Consider the following 24083-nt stretch of genomic DNA (forward strand, 5'->3'; position numbering starts at 1 on the left):
AATTACAGACCTGCCAGCCTGACCTCAGTGCCAGGCAAGGTCATGGAACAGGTTATCTTGAGTGCCATCACAAAGTACTTATAGGATGGCCAAGGGATCAGGCCCAGCCAGCATGGGTTTAGAAAGGGCAGGTACTGCCTGACCAACCTGATCTCCTTTTATGATCAGGTTACCTGCCTGGTGAATGTGGGGCAGGCTGTGGATGGAGTCTACCTGGACTTCAGCAAGGCCTTTGACACTGTCTGCCACAACAAGCTCCTGGCAAAGCTGGCAGCTCTTGGCTTGGACAGATTCACTCTGATATGGGTCAAGAACTGACTGGAAGGCTGGGCCCAGAGAATGGTGGTGAATCCAGTTGCCACCCAGTCACTGGTGGTGTCACCCAGGGATCAGTGCTGGGCCCAGTCTTGTTCAACATCTTTATTGATGATCTGCACCAGGTGGTTGAGTCAAGGAAGTGCAGGGTTCTACACTTTGACCACAACAACCCCAAGCAGCACTACAGGCTGGGAACAGAGTGGCTGGAGAGCAGCCAGGCAGAAAGGGACCGGGTAGATAGTAGCTGTGTGCCCAGGAGAGCCAAAGGCATCCTGGCCTGTATCAGGAACAGTGTGGCCAGTAGGACAAGGGAGGTTATTCCTCCCCTGTACTCAGCACTATTCAGGCCACACCTTGAGTCCTGTGTCCAGTTCTGGGCTCCTCAATTTAAGAGAGGTGTTGAGATACTGGAACATGTCCAGAGAAGGGCAACAAAGCTGATGAAGGGCCTGGAACACAAACCCTATGAGGAGAAGCTGAGGGAGCTGGGGGTGTGCAGCCTGCAGAAGAGGAGGCTCAGGGCTGACCTCATTGCTGTCTGCAACTACCTGAAGGGAGGCTGTAGCCAGGTGGGGGTCAGTCTCTTCTGCCAGGCACCCAGCAACAGAACAAGGGGACACAGTCTTAAGTTGTGGCAGGGGAGGTCTAGGCTGGATGTTAGGAGGAAGTTCTTCCCAGAGAGAGTGATTGGCATTGGAATGGGCTACCCAGAGAGGTGGTGAAGTCACCATCCCTGGAGGTGTTCAAGAAAAGCCTGGGTGAGGCACTTAGAGCCATGGTCTAGTTGGCTGGCTAGGGCTGGGTGCTAGGTTGGACTGGATAATGTTGGAATTCTCTTCCAACTTGGTTGATTCTATGATTCTATCTGAATGTGGATTACTTGGATGGTTGCACGTATAAATACATGCACTGAAATAAATTCCATTATTTCTCAATGAAGTTAGTGTATTGCATTTCAAGGGAAAACACCTACATTTGTATCATTCTTAAAGATAAATGTAGCACCTCTAAGTGTGGGTGAAATGGTTATGAGGGGAAATATGCCAGAAGCAATTAGTGCAGGCTGTAACTCCACATAATACTCTAGAATTTTGTTGTATGCGGTGTTAACATTTTCCAATCCATGGTAAGCAAATGGACATCACATAAATTAGCATGCTGGTGCCCTTGTATCAGAAGAATTTATGGATGATGTCAGTTGCCCAACTGTGTGATTAACTTGCAGTTCTTTGACTAAGGTTATCTACACACTGGCCTTTAAACTACAGTAAAGCAACTTCGCTATATGTCAGGTGTGCAACCAGAGATAAGATTTTGGGATGTTGTGCTCCATTTACTGATGAATGGCACTGTTTAAATTTTTCCTTAGGCACAGAACTCAGTAAGATAGTGGTATCAGAAAACTAACAAAGCGATGGCAAAGTACTGCCATTGGGGTTCTTCTGCAATTGAGACAGGTAGTTTAGCATTCTTGGTTGTTGAATAAGTACAGACTTAAGAGTAGCAAACCAAGACCTGATCCTAGCTTTAGCAAACATGACACTTTACACAACCACTTATGATTACAAATGGTGAATTTCACACACAAGTACGGAATGGATTATAAACTCTTTCTGTTGTTGACTTTAGTAGTGAAAAAGCCACAGGAGCAGCCATGACGAGAGGGGCTTTCATCCAAATTTGACTAGCTAGTCTATCAGCAGATTTCGTATCATCATTAAAGCTTTTTGATCTTCAAGAAGTGTCAGGGAAATAGATAATGCAAAGTGATAAAAATTGCTCCCCTAGCAATATGTATATTCACAAATCCTTTGTGCAGTCTGATTTTTTATGATCTTAATGAGCAGTGAAATACTCTTACCTGTTGCTGGTGATCTAATGCAATGCTCAACTTTCCTGCATGTGTGCCTGAGCATGTAGTGCTGAAAGAAGTAACAGTATCTCACTTCTTGATTACCAGAGCATTACTAAGGTCTGTTTACTTTTAACATGGCAAGTACTTTGCTTCTTAAAACTTCTGAGATCTTGCTATTTTCCATGAAGTGGGTTTGAAATAAATCAGCTGTTGCCATAGTATTATGAGAAGAATTGGCTCAATCTCTATCTGTGTGTTCATTTCTGATAAAGATAAGTCTAGCTGCTGGCCATTTTCTCAAGTGTCAAAGTGTTTTGAAGAATGTATATATTGTCTTATAATTCAATTAAAATGTTCCTCCTCATTGACTGCAGAAGCAATTGATTTTGTAGTCTATTTTCAATTAGTGCCAAAGCCTTTCAGACAGCTCCTTGGAATTCTTGCCACAATAAAAACCTCATTTTTGTAATGTTATCTTTCACTTGATGTTTAATTAAGTAATTTATCTTCAATTCATCTTCTTTTCCTTGTCTTCAAAGATATCTAGAGGAAATAAATTATGCTTTTTAACTTATTAACCTGTAGTTTGAGTTTTCTGAAGGTAAACTTACCCTGCCAGCTTTCCTTGCGAGCTGTAAAAATGGAGACAAGTGATAAATATGCTTTCCTTTATTTATTTAATACTCATTTTGAGTAGTAGGGCACATCATTTGAGACATCTGTGCCTTTTCCAGAGGATTTTAGGTATAATTTCTAGATCTCATAGGAAACTTAGAAGTGTAATCCATTGAGGATCCCACAGTGCTTCCACAGCTACAACAGCTGATGCTGTTTGGACGAGTGAGATATAAAAGATAAGTTATTTGCTTCTTCTCTGTGATTTCACCCAGCTTCCATCATACAATATTAAGATGCTCATATTCTCCTAAGTGGGCATTAGACCAGAAGAAAGCTTTAAAATGACAGAGAATTACCTGGTTGAAATATTCTCTACAGTTACTTTGTTCCTTCTTAAAAATGTGCATAAATCCAGCTCTCTGTACAGATTCTGAGCATAAAAACTGTCTTTGACAAGTCCATTTTTAGGTCTTTGCCTACTTTTATGCAGATTAACTTAGCACATATGGTTTTATAAAATACACATGATTCTATAACTATAGGGTTTCATTAATGCACCTGGCAAAACAAGACATTTTAGATGGGCTATTTTATTTTTAGTTCAATCATGAAATTGGAACAAAATGACTAAATCTATAGAGCAGGCAATATCCTGCTTTAAGTCAATGGGAAAGGACTTCCTCAAAACAGTGAAGTTTAGGTAGGAACACTTACGATTACTCAGTAAACTGAATTTCCACTGCAGGTTCAGCTAGACATACCTCATGTACCTGATTGTATTCATGACTCTCTTGAGCAAGTGATGAAAGCAGTCTTACAGGGTTTTTTAGCTAGTTCTGTGTAATATAGAGCAATCTTTGTGAATAAACATGAGTAACATAAGTAACACAAGTAACTGGTTAGACTGTAGTCTTTAGGAATAGAAAATTGTATTTCCTTATGTATTTTTGTGTGCATGGTGGTTTTTGCACCACATAGAACTGGGGATTTACCCCTGAAGAGTAAATTGTCATGCTTGCTCAGAATTTGGAAGACAAAAGAAATTATTCTTTACAAAAGTAAACTAAATATAAAATGTAATAAACAAATACACATATACATGTACAACTAGACAGCTGCCCCCTCTGGACACAAAAGCCCAGACTCCCTTGTACAGACCCCCCTGTATACCACAGCCTGAAGGCTACATTGCCTTACCTCCCACTGCAATAACCCAAACAATGGTTGGCAGAGAAGAGTAAAGCAAAGTTCAGAGGGAATGAACGAGGAAAACAAGAAAGAGAAACACACTGTAACTTCAGACTACAGAGAAGTTTTCAGACCAGTGGAATGGGATAAACATATCTCATGTTTTGTTGAGCCACTTTGAGAGTCCATCTCCCTGGATGTTTGGGTTCTAATTTAAATTTCTCAGAGACTCAAATATAGTTGATGGAACCAATGACAATTTGTAGGATGCTCTTCCCTCTTCCCCCTTCTTTCCCAAATGAAGAGGAATTAGATGGAGAGAGAGCAAAGGTATGCAGACCCAAAGAAATGATCTCACTGCGGTTTGGAAGTAAAAAGAAGAAAAATTTAACAATAAATAAAAGGTATATGAGGTAGGGAAGTTACAAAGGTGTAGAGAAGGGAATCCAAGGTACAAAATAGATTGATATACAACCAGATTTGATGGCAGTGGGTTTTGTCCACCTCGTGGTGATGATGGCCAGGTAGTAAGACAAAGAGTAGGAGGAAACAAGAAGGGTGATTCTGGCAGGCAGGGAGAGAAAGAGAGGACCTGGCTGTCTCCCTGCTTTTATGAATTTTTAGACACTAAGGGGAAGTGGGCTAACTGCCATCACCTGCTAGTGTTCAGACCCACCCCTGGGGAGGGGTCAAGACCACCTGAAATCAGGTTCAAGACCACTCCTCCCAAGAGGGTTAACCCTGTACACTGGACTTTATCAAATTCTCTAGAGAACTTTTATTTCCAATTTATAATTAAGACACCAATCTTAAAGCTGTAACAGCATAGCACTAAACACACCCTTAGCAGTTTGTAACAGATTAAGCATAAGGCTTTATTTTACTTGAATCCAAAGGAAATTTTGGAGTCTCACCGTGTAGAAGGGAATTTGAGATCCTTGCATTCACTCTTTGGACCAAATAGTCTGTGGTGTAGCTGATTATTTTTGGAGGAGGTTGAATAAACCAGTAGTGTTATACCTGTGAGCTTTGAAAGCACTGTGGTGCCTGGATGGATTTTTTTTGCTTTTAAAAAGCTCTGTTAAAATTGCTGACAGATCACAAAGCATCTTCTGTGCACAAAAACTGACTAACTGTAGAATTTTATGTTGTCTTATATAGACAGACTTGACAGCCTTATAGTTTGTCTGAAGTAGGGTATTCACTGTAAAATAAGTAGGAGAGGGGAAGAGGTGCAGTTTCATTAAGCTCTAACATATCATTGACTGTCAGGTAGGTCTTGTTATGCTGTCCATCCTCATTTAACTATCCCACAAGATCTCTTAATGAAGTTAAGCCCCAAGTTCACTCCAGTAATTCTGTGGCAAGAGTTTGTGCAATGTAACAATTCATCACTTGTCAGGAAGGCACTTTTAGTTTATACATTTAATAAGGGCATCCTCTAGCTTGGTTAATTAGAAGTGAACAGTTTGCATATTTACTAAATGCAGAGTGTCATTGCCACCACGGCCTATTGCCTACATGAATTATTTCTCTATCTGCAATAAACAGCTGGGTAATTATTACTGCCATAATCAGATAAATTCCCTCTGTAAGGCTTTTCTTACATGGTAATTCTTTGAACTCATCCAAAGCTGAACAAAATTTATGAACTCCAGCAGCTAGGCCACTTTTTCATAGTGTAGTGTCCCTGTACCCTATTTCAAGGACATGTAGAGTACCATAAATATTGTGTAAATTAGGAGAATAAATATGATTACCCAAAGATTACATATTAATAAACTTGATTTTCAAAATATAATTTTCAGGTTGTAACTGATTAAATTATAGCAGTTCTGGTTTTATCTAATTGTAGAGACATGACAGGCCATCTATATACAGGCTATACTAGGTTATCAGGGAAGAGCTCTACCAGTTCAAGACTAAAGGCTTATGAAAAAGTACATAAATATTTCTCAAGTGCCTTTTGGAGGACTACTCACTTCAGCCATTTAGGTCATTAGAAGGATGACAAACTTTATATGCCATTAACTCACTTAAAGCGGTTCGTTTCTTTCAGACCAGGTGATTTTATTTGTTTGTTTTATTTTTTGGTGTGCAATTAGCAACTTAATAAAGAAGCATAAAATTTAAATGCATGAATTTATGTGTAACATTATAAAATTTGATGTTTCCCTTTTTTGGAGAAGCAATTGGTATACAAATGATTATGTAACTAAGCTTGCTTTACGCTATCCAAATATTCCAGTTTTTACATGAGTGTGTCTACAGTCACACCAGTGAGTACTTCATTTACACAAACAGCTTTTCCAGAATGTGCTGCAGTGTGGCTAATTTTTGGGTTCTCAAAAAAACCCAAAAGAAAATCAAAAGACAGAAGTGTGAGTGCACAACATTGCATTTGATTTAACACCACAAACATTGCATTTGATTTAACACCACAAGTTGCTTTTTTAATTGCACTAAGGTACTGTGAGTGCAACTAGAAAATGGGCATTATCATAGAATCAATCAGGTTGGAAGAGACATCCAAGCTCACCCAGTCCAATCTATCACTCAGCTCTAGCCAATCAAATAGGCCATGGCACTGAGTGCCCCATCCAGGCTTTTCTTGAACATCTCCAGGGACGGCAACTCCACCACCTCCCTGGCAGCCCATTCCAGTAGCAGATCACTCTGTGAAGAACTTCCTCCTGACATCCAGCCTATACCTCCCCTGGCATAACTTGAGACTGTCTCCTTGTTCTATTGCTGGTTGCCTGGCAGGAGAGACCGACCCCCACCTGGCTACAACCTCCCTTCAGGTAGTCGTAGACAGCAATGAGGCCACCCCTGAGCCTCCTCTTCTCCAGGCTAAACAAGATTTAGTTCTCTGAAGCACTCAGAGGAGAAAATGGAAAAACTAGTTCCCTTCTACTTTTTTTTTTCCAGTCTAGAACAGTAATGGGTTGTTTATTTTGTTTGTTTGTGGTTCTGTTTGTACTAGTGATGTTCTGGATAATGTTATTCTGAATTCGATGGTCTACTCTGACTTAAGCTCTACGACCAGTAGTGTATCTTTCAATAAGAAACTTGTAATAATATTTGTAAAAATCCCATTAACCTTTGACTGAACAACCCAGTCTTCATTTAAGAAAGCCAAAAGATGGAAAGTACCCTTTGGTCTTCACTGTATGTCCCCTGTTTCCCTATTGAAATTGTTTTATCTCTGAACCATTGCTTCTTGTTACATCCTCCTTTACTACACTGAAAGCTCCTTTATTATTCAGTGTCTATACATTAATCTAGTTATCTTTTGGTGTTCTTTGTCCTAAATGGGAACAGTGGAGGTCATTGGAAGGTGTTGTAGTTCTGCCTAAAATAATTTTCATAACCATTTTTGGACAGACTTTCAAGCATCCTTTCAAGTACTGTCAGATTCAGAGCTCAGCACAGTTCTATTGCATAAGAAAATTAAACAATTTTCTTTCTAATATTTTGTCATATTATGCATTGATTTAAATAACTTTTCATCACAACATGATAAAACAGCTTCTTCATTTTTATGAATCCTACTCAACCCACCCCATTTGAAAGTTGTAGTTCCTCCTGCTGTAAGCATGATTTTTTTAATGTTGTGTGAAGCTTTTACTTGTTACTATCCCCCTTTCAATTCTTCAGACTATTCACCTTGTGGGGATAATTACATAAATCTATTAAGATGTTCATCCTTGACAGAGAAGCTAAATCCCAATGTTTTACCTTGAACTTCATAGTTCCTACTGCCTTCAAACCAAATCACACAACACAGCATTTTGTGACAGTTTAGGTGTTACCTGTCCCCCCACACTTACTAAAGTCACCAGACTAGACTCAGCTGAGCTGGAAATTGAGGAATGAAGCTTTATATTCACAGCTTAGCACAATATACAAGCAGGTATTTACAATATGTACAGCTATAGACAGAAATACACAAGTTTAAATAAGTAATACAGAAACACAACAGCCCTAGAGTCACACAGGGGCAGCTCAGCTATCAAAAGAATCCATTCTGAGCCACTTCAGCTTTGTTACTGCCAAATATTAAGCTCATTGGTTAAGCTAATCAACCAGGCTGATTGCATTGAGGTATCAATAAGAAACAACCATGGAATGAAAGCATTTTCCCTGTTATGGCTAGCTTTAGTACTATAGACCTGAGTGTAAATCCATTATACTGATGCTGTCCAGTTCCTCAGACAACAGAACCTTTGTTGTTGTAATTACACTAATACCACCCCCATAATAGGCAGGGTTTGCAATTCAGTGAAATGAAAATAAGCTAACAAAACATCATTATTTAAAATAATTAGCTTCATAGCATTACAAAGTAAATTCAGCTTGAGTATTTATACAGATGAGGAAAAAAAAAATCTTGTCCTCATCGATTTGTGTGTTTATAGAAACTAGAACCATTTGAAAAGATTTTGTATGGCCAAAAAAAAGGTAGGCTTTAAATAGGTGCGAGGAAAAAATTATGTCTGAGTTAATTAGAAGGTTCTGTAGAGTGGATTAGGAGAAAAATACTCCCTTTTATTTGTGAACTGCCTCTGCAATCAGGATTTTGAGAAGCTGTTGCACTCTCTTGAGTAACTGTGCAGCAGTGGAAATTGGAAGGATAAGAACGATACATCAGTCGGCTCTTCCCTATCGTCTGGTACACACTGTGTCCTGATCTCCTGATCTGCACCAGGTATTCATTCACTGTATGCCCTTCGCTGCTATGTTCATCGCGTTTCCTGCGCACTATATTGATCACATTGTGGACCTTGACAGTTGAACTAGTATGTCACTTAATTCTATTGGCAGTGTGCACTATGTGACGGAGGAAAGATGAGTAGAGTTTGTTCTACTATGCTCAAATTATAATGGGATTTTAAAGTGTTACGAATTTCTATCTGTAAAATCATTAATCATAGAAACTATAGGGTGTTTTTGCATGCCTACACATGAGCTTTATTTATTTGACTTTATTTTTCATCCTAAGGAGTCATATCAGTTTCCTGGTCACTGCACTGCAATGACTATTTCTCCAGATTCTGAAGACGATGTCATGATTAAGTTGTCAAATGAATTGATGTAAACACGTAAAATTAGGAAGAATTTTGGACACTTGTTTGTGGTGAGACTCCTAGGCAGTGACAAACCTTGTACCACTAATAACTGACTGTCGCTTTAAGCCTGTGTTTCACTGTAACTGGAGATCAAAGATTCTGGTTAAGGGATTCTGTCAAGATATATACAGGAGTATACATCATGATAAAGAGAAGTGCCATGGTCTAGTTGACTGGATAGGGCTGGGGGATAGGTTGGACTGGATGATCTTGAAGGTCTCTTCTAACTTGGTTGATTCTGTGATTCTATGAGAAAGAGGGTTGTAGACCAGCTGTATTCTAATCAGTAAATCTGAACAGGTTTACTCAAAATATCAGAAAAAGTTCAAGGGCAGTCAGGCTGTCTGTTGGTACAAACAGGTTGGTAAAGTAAGTACATGGTGTGTGTGTGGTGTTAAAACTTTGCCTTTCAAGAGCAACTACACTATTTTTGTATCCTAGGCATTTTTTTCCCCAATATCAAGTCAAATGATATTATCATGGCAAGTCATACTCCATTCTCACCTGCACCAATGTTAATGAGAAATCAAGTGGCATGCAGTGGCGTACCAAAAGCATTGTCCAACTAACTTCATTTACCTTCCATATTCTCTGTTCAAGCGGGGAGGATGATATATAGTCAGGAAAGTAAAATCAATTTAGATTATCTCCTTTTATGGCAAAGTTGCCTGCTGCCTGTGTTGCAGGATTTTTATGGTTTGGGGTTTGAACTGTTAGAAACCAAAGTAACTTGATACTCTTTCTGAGTACTCTAAGCAACTATATTCATTATTGATTTTCTCAGATGCCCTTTACTTTAGCTACTCTTATAATTTTATGGCTGGCTGGTGAAAGGTCTGAAGAATACCAGTGAAAATGCCAGAAGAATGCAATAGTTTGCTGAAGTTCAATAAATGTAGGGCAGTGTGAATTTGTAAAATGCAGTTTTATGCAGAATTATTAAAATCTGTATATTGCTGAAATCATCACTTGAAGACCTTTCCAAAAGTGCCAGGCACAATATTATATGTGTATTTTTAACCTTTATACAGACAGCAGGAGCACTGTCAACTGAATTTGCATCTCCTAGCTGGAACCAGCACCACTGCTTACTGCATAATGAAGTATCAGAATAACAATAAGTTACCTTGTCATATGAAAATGATTTCATTTCAAACTCTATAAAGCAAAGAATTTTATCATTAACAAATTAACCTCTGCTTCACAGATGTGTTGCACAACATTATTTTTAATTCTGAGCTTTGAGTGCATACTTTGATAATGGTATCCTGGTTTCCAGTTACACAAAAAAATTCCCTCTGCCAAGGAAAATATACTTTGTGTCACCCATTTTATTCACTCGTTTAACAAAAGATTCCTAAATTTGCACTAATAAATATTGATATTCTTCTAATTTATTGGCCAATTTTCAGATCATGATAAGAGGTTATATTTGTCAAAACTTACACATGTTTCCTCTACAAAGATATTCCATAAAAATCTATGTAGGAGAAACTCTAATTGGACTAAGTTTATATGAGAAGCCAGGAAGATGCAATAGATGCTGCTAAAATAAGCTTTATGCTAATGAAAAGATTATATGCTAAAAAAATTACCCACTTATTCAGTTTTAAGGGTTTTAATAAACAGAACTGTTCCAACTATGAGCCATGCAGCAGACAGATCATATATGAAAATATATATTGCAACCAGCGACCAGAATCAACCAGTTTGGAAGAGAACTCCAACATCATCCAGACCAACCTAGCAACCAGCCCTAGCCAGTCAACCAGACCATGGCACTAAGTGCCTCATCCAGGCTTTTCTTGAACACCTCCAGGGACGGTGACTCCACCACCTCCTGGGCTACCCATTCCAATAGCAAATCACTCTTTCTGGCAAGAACTTCCTCCTAACATCCAGCCTAGACCTCCCCTGGCACAACTTGAGACTGTGTATCCTTGTTCCATTACTGGTTGCCTGGGAGAAGAGACCAACCTCCACCTGGCTACAGCCTCCCTTCAGGTAGTTGTAGACAGCAAGGAGGTCACCTCTGAGCCTCCTCTTCTCCAAGCTAAACTCCCCCAGCTCCCTCAGCCTCTCCTCATAGGGTTTGTCTTCTAGGCCCCTCACCAGCTTTGTCGCCCTTCTCTGGACCCGTTCCAGCACCTCAACATCTCTCTTGAATTGAACTGGACACAGTATTCAAGGTGTGGCCTAAGCAGTGCTGAGTACAGGGTCTGAATAACCTCCCTTGTCCTACTGGCCACACTATGCCTGATCTGAGCCATGATGCCATTGGCTCTCCTTGCTACCTGGGCACATTGCTGGCTCATGTTCAGCCATTGTATCTACCAATACACCCAGTCATGCAATGTTTGAACTACTACATACCTCTTATTTTGTTCTGCCTTTCTGGAGAGAACCACCTTGGGAGCTATTATCCCCAAGACAGAATTGCCTGCTTGTTCTGTACAACTGTACAGAATGATGGAAATATTTTAGTGCAACTGAATATGGTGCATGATGGAAATATTTTAGCTCAACTGAACACAACATGTGTAGGCAGCAAAAGTAGGTAGAAAAATTGTGTTTAAAATTCAGAATTTTAGATGGATTGTGGTGCAGCATTAATGAGAACATGTGATAATCAGGAATAATCATGATGGCTTGGATTGTAGTAGTCTGAAAAGATCATGAATTACACTGAACTTCAAAAAGTATTTTAGACTTCATTTATTTTCAACAAATAATGATTATTAATCATTCATTCAAAGTAATCTGGTAAATTCAGATTAATGACAGTGGGAAACATTTTGCATCCCATTACCATTACAGCTGTAATACAAATTTATATTTTTATCATTATGTGGGGGTTTTAATCACCAATTGTGTTCTAAATATCAAAGCTTCCATAGCAACGGTTGGGAACTAGTGCTTGAGTGTATAAGAACATGAATAAACTGCAGTAATATGTTGCCAGACATTTGCTCAGTTATAGACAGAGATACTAAAGCTGAATAGAAAGCTCTGTAATCAAAAAGGAGCAAAAAATAGTACTAAATATGTAAAGCATGGATCATACAGTCCGATATTGAAGGTAAATTGGCACAAAAGAACAAAGCTGATACTATATGCATTGTCTATTTATTCATTTGTTTATGATTGATTGGTATAGAACAAAGAGTTTCCAAGTAAAAATGCTTATGCACCTACATGCAGTGACTCTGAAATCTGTACCTTAAGGACAAAGAAAGGTCGCCAATCTCTCCAACTCCTAGTTCTTTGTCAAAAATGGACACAGTTAATGAGGTTTGTTTGGTACAGCACAAATTCTCAGACACAGATAGAGATCCTTTCAATGGAAACAAATTTGTTTGGCTTTACCAGGTTACTTAGCGATTAATAATAGCCTTGAGATGCAGGTCAGAAAGGTCATCGTCCCTGCTTGCCAACACAATCTAAAATGTGCAGCTAGTCTGGCTCTGCAGGCTTTGAGGCCCCAAAATGCTATGCATAAAGTAAAACAGGCTATTTTCCAACTTCTTTTTTCATATTAATAAGCAATTTTCAAGAGAAGGGTGGCAAAATGGGGGCCATGCCACTCTAAGTAATTCATTTATTTTGCAATTTAATCTTATGTTGGGAAAAAAATTACACTGCTGCAAAAGCATAGCATGGTGATTTTTAAACGTCAGTGTGCTTCGTAAGTAACCTTGTATGAAATATTGTATTAGCAGCTTTAACAGTAAACTGCAACAAAAATTATTCCCATGGATTGAAACGGGCCTATGCATCTTTTCTTTCCTTTGCATTCTGGTTTTGTTCTTTTACATTTGAAATGACACACTTTTAATTACTTAACATCTTATTTTGGTTGATAAGAACTTGAAGGATAGCATGAAATGAATACAAGTTCAACACTGCAACTTGTATTGAGGAATGTAATTTTTCAGTGTTCATACTTATTAAGCAATTACTGTTCTTTCACATATTTTTGATGAACTAATTTCACATTATAGTAATTAAAACATTAATTCATAGAGTCATAGAATCAACCAGGTTGGAAGAGACCTCCAAGATCATCCAGTCCAACCTATCACACAGCCCTAGCCAATCAACTAGACCATGGCACTAAGTGCCTCATCCAGTCTTTTCTTGAACAGCTCCAGGGATGGCAACTCTACCACCTCCCTGGGCAGCCCATTCCAATGGGAAATCACTCTCTCTGTGAAGAACTTCTTCCTAATATCCAGCCTATACCTACCCTGGCACAACTTGAGACTGTGTCCCCTAAGAATAAGTCTGTGTCACAATCTTGAGAACACTTTCAGGAGCAATATGATTTTCCCATGGGATTATTCATATCAACAAACTTATTCATGGGCATATTCTGACAGGATTTGACCCTTATCCTAGAGTGTGTTATTTGGTACTCATTGAAATATCTAAGGCCATTAATTCAGGCCTCTCTAAATAATCTGTTTTGTGGGAATATTTGAATTATCTGGATATGTGAATAGTATATTTTGGCTTTTCATTTTATCATATACACACATGCTTACAGAAAAAAAAAAGGCAACTAGAATTTATGTACTTAATTAACTTTTAAACAATATAAATGCTTGACTGAATACGCTCGGTGTCTTTGGCACACAGGTTAATTTGAACTAGCCATTTCTTAATAACAAAAATAACAAGTGTTAATCAAACTAACCTTTTTCAACTGATTCAAAAATATTCCATACACGTGCACCATGCACAATAGCACAGAATTTCGTTTCTTATAGAACATTAATTCACTCCACTGTTTGCATAATTGATGGCAAGCCTGGCTCTGTGGAAAAAAAAAAAGCCATTGATGAGGAAAACTACACCCGTTTTCTGTTAAAGCTTTCTTCTAAACCTCCAGTTAAAATCATGGCTTTTCTCCATTCTTTGAGAGCTGGTGTTAGGTACAGTTCCTTATTTCTTTTGCAAAGAAGGGATATTCTGTATGCTATTGAGTACACAGACACAGAGCTATTATAGCTATGTGGTGGCGAATCTCAGTCATGCAGTGGCTCGTGAGGCAGCTATGTTCTTACTTCATGTGGTGGACTGAATAGTTGCTATCAGACCAGAGTAAAAGAAGTCTAATGCAATGGAAACACCATTTAAGGATGTTGCACACTTTAAATGTTTACATCCACTTCTTCTCTATGCCTTACATTCTCAACCTTGCAAAAGGCTCAAGGATCTAGCAATGAATTAGATCTCTTATCCTCTTTCTCCTATCTTCTCTCATTCCATAAGGTTTCCTCTCTTTGCAAGGCAGAATGTGGTGTTGCAAGGCACTAACTGAAACATCAAATGGGCAATATTTATTCTGAAACCAATTGAAAAACAAAAATCCTGAAATATAACAATTGCTGCTTAGAGAAATTAAAACTGGAGTGGCTTTTAAAGGCAAAAAAATTGACATCCTATGTGATCAAGCTGTGAAACACCAAGGTTGACATATTCTTCAAAATAGTAAACAATGTGGACTAATGCACTGCTCAGAGGTTTTATAAATTTAGTCCTATTTCTCCACAGTTATATCCATGTAGAATCCTGCTACTATAGAACTGAACAAAGTGTCATTTTGCATTCCAATGGTGTCAAGTATACTGCCAATGTATAGTAGCAGAAAACTGTAAAGGGTTAATCCAAATTAGAGCATTAGCACATCTTTTATTCTTCTGATTCATATATTTACTTATTTTATTACAGGACTGAACTCCAAGAGTACACAGAAATGAAAGAAAAGGAAGACAAAAAGAAAGACCTAGAAAGGAAAGAAAAGGAAAAGAAGTACCAAGCCCGAAAGATGCATTACCTCCTTAGCACTGAGCAGGTTGGTATACCTGTCCCTGGCAGCTCATGCAAACCACTTGGGCCCCAGCCTGACAGAGATAAACTAGCAGGCTGAATGGGACATGACTTGTTGAAAAGATATCACAAAGACACTACTTCGAGTTCAATTTAGTGCTTCTTTATAGGCAAGAGCAGGTACCATGACTATTCCGTGACAGCAGCTTCATAGAGGCAGCATCAGCACTGCTGGCAGAAAGAGTCCAAGTCAGCAGTTTGATCTGCCACTGTGATAACACAACACGAAGGGCATAACCTCGCTTTAAAAACTCATTTTGACTGGCTTATTGTTGTGTTGTTGTACTTGTCAAGAACTAACAAGTTATTAAACTGAGAAGGGATTTCATTTTCCCCCTTTTTTTTAATTGAGCTGTGTTCTGCTTGTTTTTAGAATAGATTGTAAATGCAGGTTTTCAGCTAAAGCTTTTCCTAGAACTGCCTGAATCAGCTTATTTATCATGATTCTTTTCACTTAGAAATGCCTCATAAATGTTAAATATTTACTACTTAATTTGTTTTGTAATGATAAAAGCTGTGTGCTTTTTTCAAGCTTTTCTGTGTAAGCTCCTTTACAGGCAGGTGAATATGGGAGTACATACAACTTACACAAAATTGATATGATTAGTAGAGCTTCAATGTTTGTCTTTGTTTAGTCCCCCTTTGTGAACTTCTGTTACACAAAAGTATATTATGTCCATAACTTTTTTGGTCAGTGGTTGTTGTTCTTATGAGTAAAGAATTAACATGCAGTCAAGGTATGCTAGTATGAACTCAATGCTTGCTTTTCATAGGTGGTTAATTATAATCTCTCTGCTAGTATGAACTCAATGCTTGCTTTTCATAGGTGGTTAATTATAATCTCAGTGTAAAAACTGTTAATCCTAAAGGACATAGGAAAAATATCATGTCACTAAGTGGCATAATTTTGAATGTTTCCCTCTGTTTGGCAATTATTTGTGATCTATCCAGGAAATGGAGCTATATATTTTAATAATCTGGATATCAGTTATGCAAACTCAACTTGTAAATCAAAGTAAGTTCATTTGCTAATAATATAGTATAGAAAAATATTAGAATAAAATAACACCAAAAGTTTTCTGAGTGGCTTTTAAACAGGAGTGTTAGCTAATAATTTTAATTAGCTCACAATACCTGATTTGTTCAGACAGAAATCTAGGGTACTAAGCATAACCTTTTAATTAAATTAAAACACTAAGCATACTGTTTTAATATTGTATTATACTATAGAAAATTTAGGATTCTTGTTTAGAACAGGATCTTTTATGCAAATCAAAACATAAATATTAATATTTTTACCTAGAGTATAAAAAATGTCCAGTTAGAGACATTGAGTGAGCTTTGATCTAAAAAGATTTCAGTGAATGTAGTTTACTTCTGATGATATTCCTTTAGCAAGTTGTAACACATTTTTGAGGAATGGTAAGGAGTGCCTTATTTCAGCCATATACCTAGAAGACTGCTGCTACAGGGCAATATCTGAAACATAAAGGAGTGTATGCTAATGCAACACATACAGACAACCTGAAGACCAGGTATAAAGTCAACTACTTCTGCAATTATTTCCACAAAGTATTGTACTGCACAGTTACACAGTTGTAGAATTTGATTTCTTGCTAAGATACAGGGCAATTTTTTTCAGTTCAAAATTTGCTGTTTTGATGCATTGGCTCATACATCTGATCCTAGGAAATTCTTCACAGAGAGAGTGATCTGCCTTTGGAATGGGCTGCCCAGGGAGGTGGTGAAGTTGCTGTCCCTGGAGGTGTTCAAGAAAAGCCTGGCTGAGGCACTTAGTGCCGTAGTCTAGTTGATTGTCTAGGGCTGGGTGCTAGGTTGGACTGGATGAGCTTGGAGGTCTCTTACAACCTGGTTGATTCTATGATTCTATGATCTTCTGATCTGACTACAGTTGCATCTTACTGGCTTCAAAGAATAGTTAATTGGATTATTGAGCAAGGCCCAGTCATGCCTCAGTAGAAACAGGGCACAAAGTGAGTTAAGGGGGAAAAAAATGTCAGCAATTTGTAAGAGCATAGCAAATGGAAAGAAGTTGATGAGCTGGATTTACTCTCTATAGCAATGTATTAATGAAATTCCAGTAAGCTGAAGAGATGAGCTGTCAAAGTTTGTCACAGTCTTCTCCCTTTTCTGCCATGCAAAACTTGGTGCAATGATGGCTCTAAGCCACCTCATGCATTAAGGCTGCAGATGCCCAGGCAGATTATATGGGCAATATTGCAAAATCTGTATTTGCAGTAGTTGTTTCAAATATATCCAATGATTTTTAATCTTTTTTTTTTTTGTTTTAATACAGGCAAAAAAGAGGAGAAAGGGTGTTTACTTATTAACAGGAGGGAATTAAGGAGCTGTTGCTCCTCAACTTTAGTAAAGAAAGGCATGTCAAATTCCTTCCTCCACTCCTTACAAGCTGAAGCCCAGAAACCCATCTCAGAAGTGTGTTATAGCTTAAATAGGGAGATGAACAAACACCATAGCATTGCACAACATAGCAGATGATACAGTGATCCTTCTGTGGCTTTAAAGTCTATGAATCCTTTAGTGATTGCAGAATTTACTCTTCTTACTTCACAGATTATATATATATATATGTAAGGTCATGCCCATTCCCAATCTCTAGCATTGTTTCACATTGCAAGAAGTAAAGCTTAAGCACACCAGTGTCATGAATGCACAGGGTGTCTAATATGTATATAATGGCATGGCCCATGATGAAGTCAACATATTTTGCCTTTTTCATGAATTAACTTACTATTCAAACATTTGTTTCTTCAATAAACTGTTACCTTTATAAAGAAAAAATAGAGAGGGAAAAAAAGATGGAAAAAAATGGATGTCAGGCTCTGAATTAGTATGCGTTATTTGTTGTTACTGGTGCCAGGTATATACACATAGTCTTATACAGACAGATGTGAGCTTGCTTTGATTACTTTCCAAGCCAATCTGGAGCTATAACATGGGGCTGAACCCAAACTAATTAGCCCTGTTGAGAGCCACGGTATATTAGCTCAAGAATTAATGCAGTTACACAGCTCCTGGTCAGCTCAAAACATGGGCAGAATAAGTGCGTGCATGCTTTCAACTCAGGAACAAGAAATTTGATCTGCCTACAAAATATTATATAGGCATACACACATTTAAGACTCTTTGTCTTAAGTTACTAATTTTCTGCAAGGGGAAGTGTGTGTGTTTAGTACCATTGCTATGAACTTGATGTACAGGAGGATCACTGGATGATTAAAAAAATATGCTATTATACTCTATAATTTTCCTACATTATTTGCAAGCAGTTGGTTGACTTTTTTTTCTCATAGAAGCTTAGTCAAATACAATTAGTTCCAACTGTTACTTTAAAAATATTCCAATTAGCCCCAAACCAGCAAAATACCTTGCATTGATACAGACATTTTAATCTGCAGAAAAACAAGCAGTTCATTTGAATAAAAGCAAAGCAGTTTAAAGAAAAGAAAGTTAAAATAGTTAGGATATTTGAATAATCAATAATTAATAACCAGTAATGTTGATTTGCCCTTAGTAATCATGTGTAATAATAATTTGCCCTTAGTAATAATGTGTAATAATAATTTATATTAATAATATGATTTATTTGCCATCTTTCTCAGCAAGTACAATATTATGCATAGTGCCAACTCCAAAACACAGCTTTTTGCTTCACTAAGAATTAGATAAATGTGTTTTTCTGTAGTATTTGTAATACCCATGCCACACAAATATAACCCTAGTTGTAGCCATAAAAGTGCACTTGAAAAGGGGAAGTAAATTTTAATTTTATTTAAATAAAGTCGTTATTAAACCAAATAATGTCTGGAGAAATAAAGCATGAGCTCTAAAACTTCATGATTATGAATCACTGAGCTTTTTAATTAACTTGCTATATACACCAGTAGTATCAATGAGCAGTCAAGTAACATCCTACATGCCTGAGCTGCTTTTCTTTGAAGGAAATTTCTTTGAAAGACAATTTTTTAATTCTCATAATGACCAAAAAAAAAACCAAAAAGCAAAAGTCAAGCTCATGCCCTCTTACCACATGGTAAGTTCAGGTAGTAACAGGACTTCCTGAAGCTGGAGATGGGTAGGTTCAGATTGGACGTGAGGAGGAAATTGTTCAACATGAGAGTGGTGAGAGGCTGGAATGGGTTGCCCAGGGAGGTGGTTGAGGCCCCATCCCTGGAGGTGTTTAAGGCCAGGCTGGATGAGGCTGTGGGCAGCCTGATCTAGAGTAGGGTGTCCCTGGGCATGGCAGGGAGGTTGGAACTAGATGCTCCTTGTGGTCCCTTCCAACTCTGACTGATTCTATGATCTATAATTCTATGATTCTAAGTTAGGGCATGGTACGGGTTGCCTGTTGCAAGAGATTCCTTTGTAAAATACACAAAGAAATAATTCTGTAACACATGTGGGGCTTCCAAACTAGATTCCATTTAAAAAAATAAGATTATCTGTATTTCAGAGCTTTAAAAATATATATATATATATAATTGTTTTCCTTGACTATTTTTACCTTAACAATCCAAACTATTCTGACTTCATGATGACCATGATAAAAATCTCAATACATATTTAACAAAACTTTGCCTTTTTAAAGAATCATTCTTGTGACTTCGGATTGGCAATACAATAAAAATAACAGTCCAGATGTATTTTTTCATTGTTTTTATCTGTTATGTCATGAACTGCATTGTAATTTCTGATTGAGATGTGAAACTTGTAATAATTAAGTTTTTCTTATTAGTCCCTAATCACAATATGCTATTTCCACTACAGTGGTAATCATAGAACCATAGAATGGTTTGGGTTGGAAGGGACCTCAAAGATCATCCAGTTCCAACTCCCTGCTATAATCAGGGACACCTCCCACTAGAACAGGTTGCTCAAGGCCTCATCCAACCTGGCCTTGAACACCTCCAGGGAGGGAGCAACCACAACCTCCCTGGGCAACCTGTGCCGATGTTTAACCACTCTCATTGTAAAGAACCCTTTCCTAACATCTAGTTTGAATATTTCCTCTGCCAGTTTAAACCCATTACCCCTCGTCTTGTCATTACAAGACCTTGTAAATAGTCCCTTTAAGTCCCCTTCAGATACTGGAAGGCCACTATAAGGTCTGCTTGAAGCCTTCTCTTCTGCAGGCTGAAGATCAACAAGTCTTGTAGCCTGTCCTCATAGCAGAGCTGCTGCAGCCCTCTGAGCATCCTCATGGTCTCCTCTGGACTCACTCCTACATTCCTCCTTGTACTGTGGGCTCTAGAATTGCACACAGTACTCCAGGTGGGGTCTGATGAGAGCAGATCCTTAATGGTCCTTATTTTTATTTGTCGTTAATAAATGAACTAGCTATTAAATGTGGTTTTCTATTATAAAAGTGTTTACCTATGTAGATTATCCTTCTATATTTACAAAATTCCCTATAACTGATTAGAATCTTACTTTTTGTATTTGCAAGTAGATATTTGCAGTAAGGGGCCATCCTTTGCAAAGGTCTGACAAACAGCCTTTATAGTCATTGAAAGATAGGATCACTGAGTGCATTGATGGCACTTGTACTGTCGATGGCACAAGAGGAAATGAAGAGGCCATGTTTGTTGAACCTGTGGTTATACAGCTCCTGACATTGATATTTCTAAATTTCCAAGAAATACTGCAGTTGATCTTTGTCTTACAATGATGTGATCTAGCTGATTGGATAGGGCTGGGTGCTAGGTTGGACTGAATGATCTTGGAGGTCTTTTCCAACCTGGTTGATTCTATGATTCTGATAAGAATTATGTATAGGATAAGCTAAATCCAAAGATCCAGTAACAAGCATTGTTTACGTATCTGCTAACAGAACAAGCATCAGTGGTGAGGTGAGTAGCAGCAAATTTGTCAGCTGTTGCTTACCAGGTAGAGGACTTACATGTTGGCAGTATGGTGTGGATGAGAAGGCAGTGGCAAGTGAAAGAAGCCAAAATGGGATGTATGGTGAAAGGTGCAGACTGATGTGTGTCTTGTAAAGACAGTGAGATCAGGAAAAGATTCCTGTTCAAGCCATCTTCAAAGTCTTCCAATAACCTTTTGGTATTATAGTTTCTCCTGTCACTAAGAAAAATATTGGTGAATCACCAGAGCAACAGATCCTTTCCCTTCACTCTATGATTTTTTCCCCCATACAGCAAACAGTACTGAGTGAGGTAAAAAAGAATTTTAATTGTTCCATCTATGCGTTTTCTTCTGTTTCTAAACAGATAAACCACATTTACCTTGTGTTAGAGAAAATGAATACATGAGTTGCTCAGAAAGCTGGCATTCTTTGTGGTTTGATGTCTACAAAAACTTAAGAGCTAGTGAAACTTTTTAGTCACACTTTTCTGTCAAAAGAGATGACAATTGATAAGCATCAGACTGACTGGAAGTCAGGAATCACTTCTACTGAACTTGCCATTGCACTAAAATAAGGTGCAAATATTCTAAGTGAGGAAGGAAAAAATAAAAAAGGCTACAAAATCGTTCCTGGAACAGGCTAATGAATATTCAGAAGGCACAGCTGATTAATATGCTTCTAGCCTAATGTGCTGTCCTGTAAGAACTTGAAAAACAATTGGTCTAAAATGACACTGTTTGACACCCACTTTATCTCTGGACACCTGGCAGTTTTATTCTTACAAAGGTGAGGACTCAGTGGATAAAGCTCTGGCCTTTGATCTTCAGATCTACAGTTTAAGAGACAAGGCTGCAAGTTTGGTCATTTGAGCTTAGTCCCGAGTGAACGCTCCACATCACAAAATGATTATACATAATTTGTTGCTATTGGCAGTGTCTCTTCAGCAAAGGCCAAGGACTGAGCTAGTATGAAGAATGAATTAGCTCTTACATTTTATTTCCTCCCTCTTCACTGTTATAATTTTATCATCCTGTCCTTAAAACATTCAAGGGATGAAATTATAATTCATTATAAGTTCTAATACTTCCTGAAGATGAACTAAAATTGTTAATTTTTTTTTTAATGTAGGTGCCCCAGTCACTGAACATCCCCACCCATCCATGGGTGTTTAATATCCACTCATCACTTCTGTGCCAAGAAATCAGATATATTTGAGTACTTTCCAAAGCTTGTACCAAGAAAAAAAATCCCATTTAAATTGAAGAGGAGAGAGAGAGCTTTCCTAGCTCTCAGGCAGGCTTACAGCTACATTTAAATACCATTAGTATATAAAGCACTTCATGCTGCACTGTTCTGTTTTTATAAAGTATCATTTCCAGAGGATTCTCAATTTACATTAAATGCTTCTTAGAAAACTTGTGACAGGGATGTTTGATCAGCAAGTCTTCTTCATGCATTCACTTCCACATTGGAAGTCAGATGGATGAGTCTATTCACAGTTATTCACTATAGGAAAATCATTCAAGTCTTGTGCCTCATGGGGCACTATACACACAATCTCAGTTCACTTAGAAGGGATCCTAGCTAAAGTTGCTTAATGTTTCTGTCAAAAAGAAGGACAAATTCAACTGAAAGCAGCCAGTAACTGAGCTGTTTGTGATTCTGGAAGACATTGTACCTGAAGAAAGAAAAATGTTTATGTCTAGAAGGTTAGTTCCACTAGGTTTGAATTCTGAAAATGACTTTTAAGTGTTTTGCACACTCAATCAAAAGGATTTAGTTCTCTTAGAATTTGAGTCCAGCTCTTGCACTTTGGGATTACACATCCTGGGAAAACTCAGGAGTGTAATTCTGCTATTTAACACAGTATTGTGGTGATACAAAAAGAAGGCAAGTCCTCAAAGCCAACATTTACTTCCAGAACCTATCTGGTGCACGTTCCACCAACACTACTTAGTGACAAATTTTACAGCTTACATAGGTTTCCCAGTTTTGCTCATATCATTTTCAATCAGCCTTTCTTTTTCTCTAAGAAGAAGGTTTTTTTTCTCTCTGGAGACTTCTCAGTTTCAGAGAGATGTTCAGATACAGGAATGTGTACAGAAAAGGGTGATGAAGCTGGTAAGAGGCCTGGAACACAGCCCTGTGGGGAGAGGCTGAGGGAGCTGGGGGTGTTTATCCTGGAGAAGAGGAGGCTCAGGGGTCTGAAGGGAGGCTGTAGCCAGGTGGGGATTGGTCTCTTCTCCCAGGCACCCAGCAACAGAACAAGGGGATACAGTCTCAAGTTGTGCCGAGGGATGTCTAGGCTGTATGTTAGAAGAAAGTTGTTGCCAGAGAGAGTGATTGGCATTGGAATGGGCTGCCCAGGGAGGTGGTGGAGTCACCATCCCTGGAGGTGTTCAAGCAAAGCCTGGCTGAGGCACTTAATTCCATGGTCTAGTTGATTGTCTAAGACTGGGTGATAGGCTGGACTGAATGATCTTTGAGGTCTCTTCCAATCTGGCTGATTCTATGATTTTGCAACAATATTACAAACTCCTTCTTTCCTAAGGTGTGCTTAATACAAAATCCTTTCAGTTTGTTTGATAACCACAAAAAAAAAAAAAAAAAAAGAGAGAGAATCATCTGTCACTAGAAAGAGCTTAACACAGAACAGAATGTAAAGTCTGAGTGCTATTTTATGACTGATTCCCTACACGCTCAGTTGTAAAGGCATATCCATGTAGACAGGGCAATATTTCTAAACAGCTTGTTACCAGCCATGTCACTCATGCTAAGTGTACCTTATTAAAGTGTAGTAGCATCTCTGTATCTACCATGTATTACAGCATTTAACATCTCTGCTTCTAGCATTAATCTTTAAAAAAACCACTAGCTAGAAGGCCCCTGTGCTTAAACTGTCCTTTTCAACATCTGAACTGCATAATCTCTACTTGTGTGGATTTTTTCGAGACAACAAACTTCTTGCTCAGCTCCTGTGGGTAGGATTAATGGCAGAGTTTAAAGGACAAGCTGTGTGATCTATCAAAAGTGTACATGCTGAGATCTTAGAAAAACATGGCCACATTTTGTCTATTACTGTCAGCTGGGGTGGCAAAAGGATTGGATTGCTGCAGGGTCAGAAAACTGTTAAGAGCAAGTTACATATTCAATGTTGGCTTTATGTCTGATGTGG

General features: G+C 38.2%; 1 protein-coding gene across 3 annotated transcripts in view; it reads left to right on the forward strand.

Annotated features, from left to right (window-relative positions):
• SPATA17 (spermatogenesis associated 17) overlaps positions 1-24083 on the forward strand; it is a 92048-nt gene that overhangs the window by 21218 nt on the left and 46747 nt on the right. For all 3 annotated transcript variants that reach the window (XM_064164526.1, XM_064164529.1, XM_064164527.1), the window contains exon 6: positions 14845-14968. In XM_064164526.1, coding sequence (XP_064020596.1) covers positions 14845-14968 — 124 coding nt within the window. The remainder of the gene's footprint in view (positions 1-14844; positions 14969-24083) is intronic.

This window comes from Pogoniulus pusillus, chromosome 25 (assembly GCF_015220805.1).
Source record: "Pogoniulus pusillus isolate bPogPus1 chromosome 25, bPogPus1.pri, whole genome shotgun sequence".
Taxonomy (NCBI): Eukaryota; Metazoa; Chordata; class Aves; order Piciformes; family Lybiidae; genus Pogoniulus; species Pogoniulus pusillus.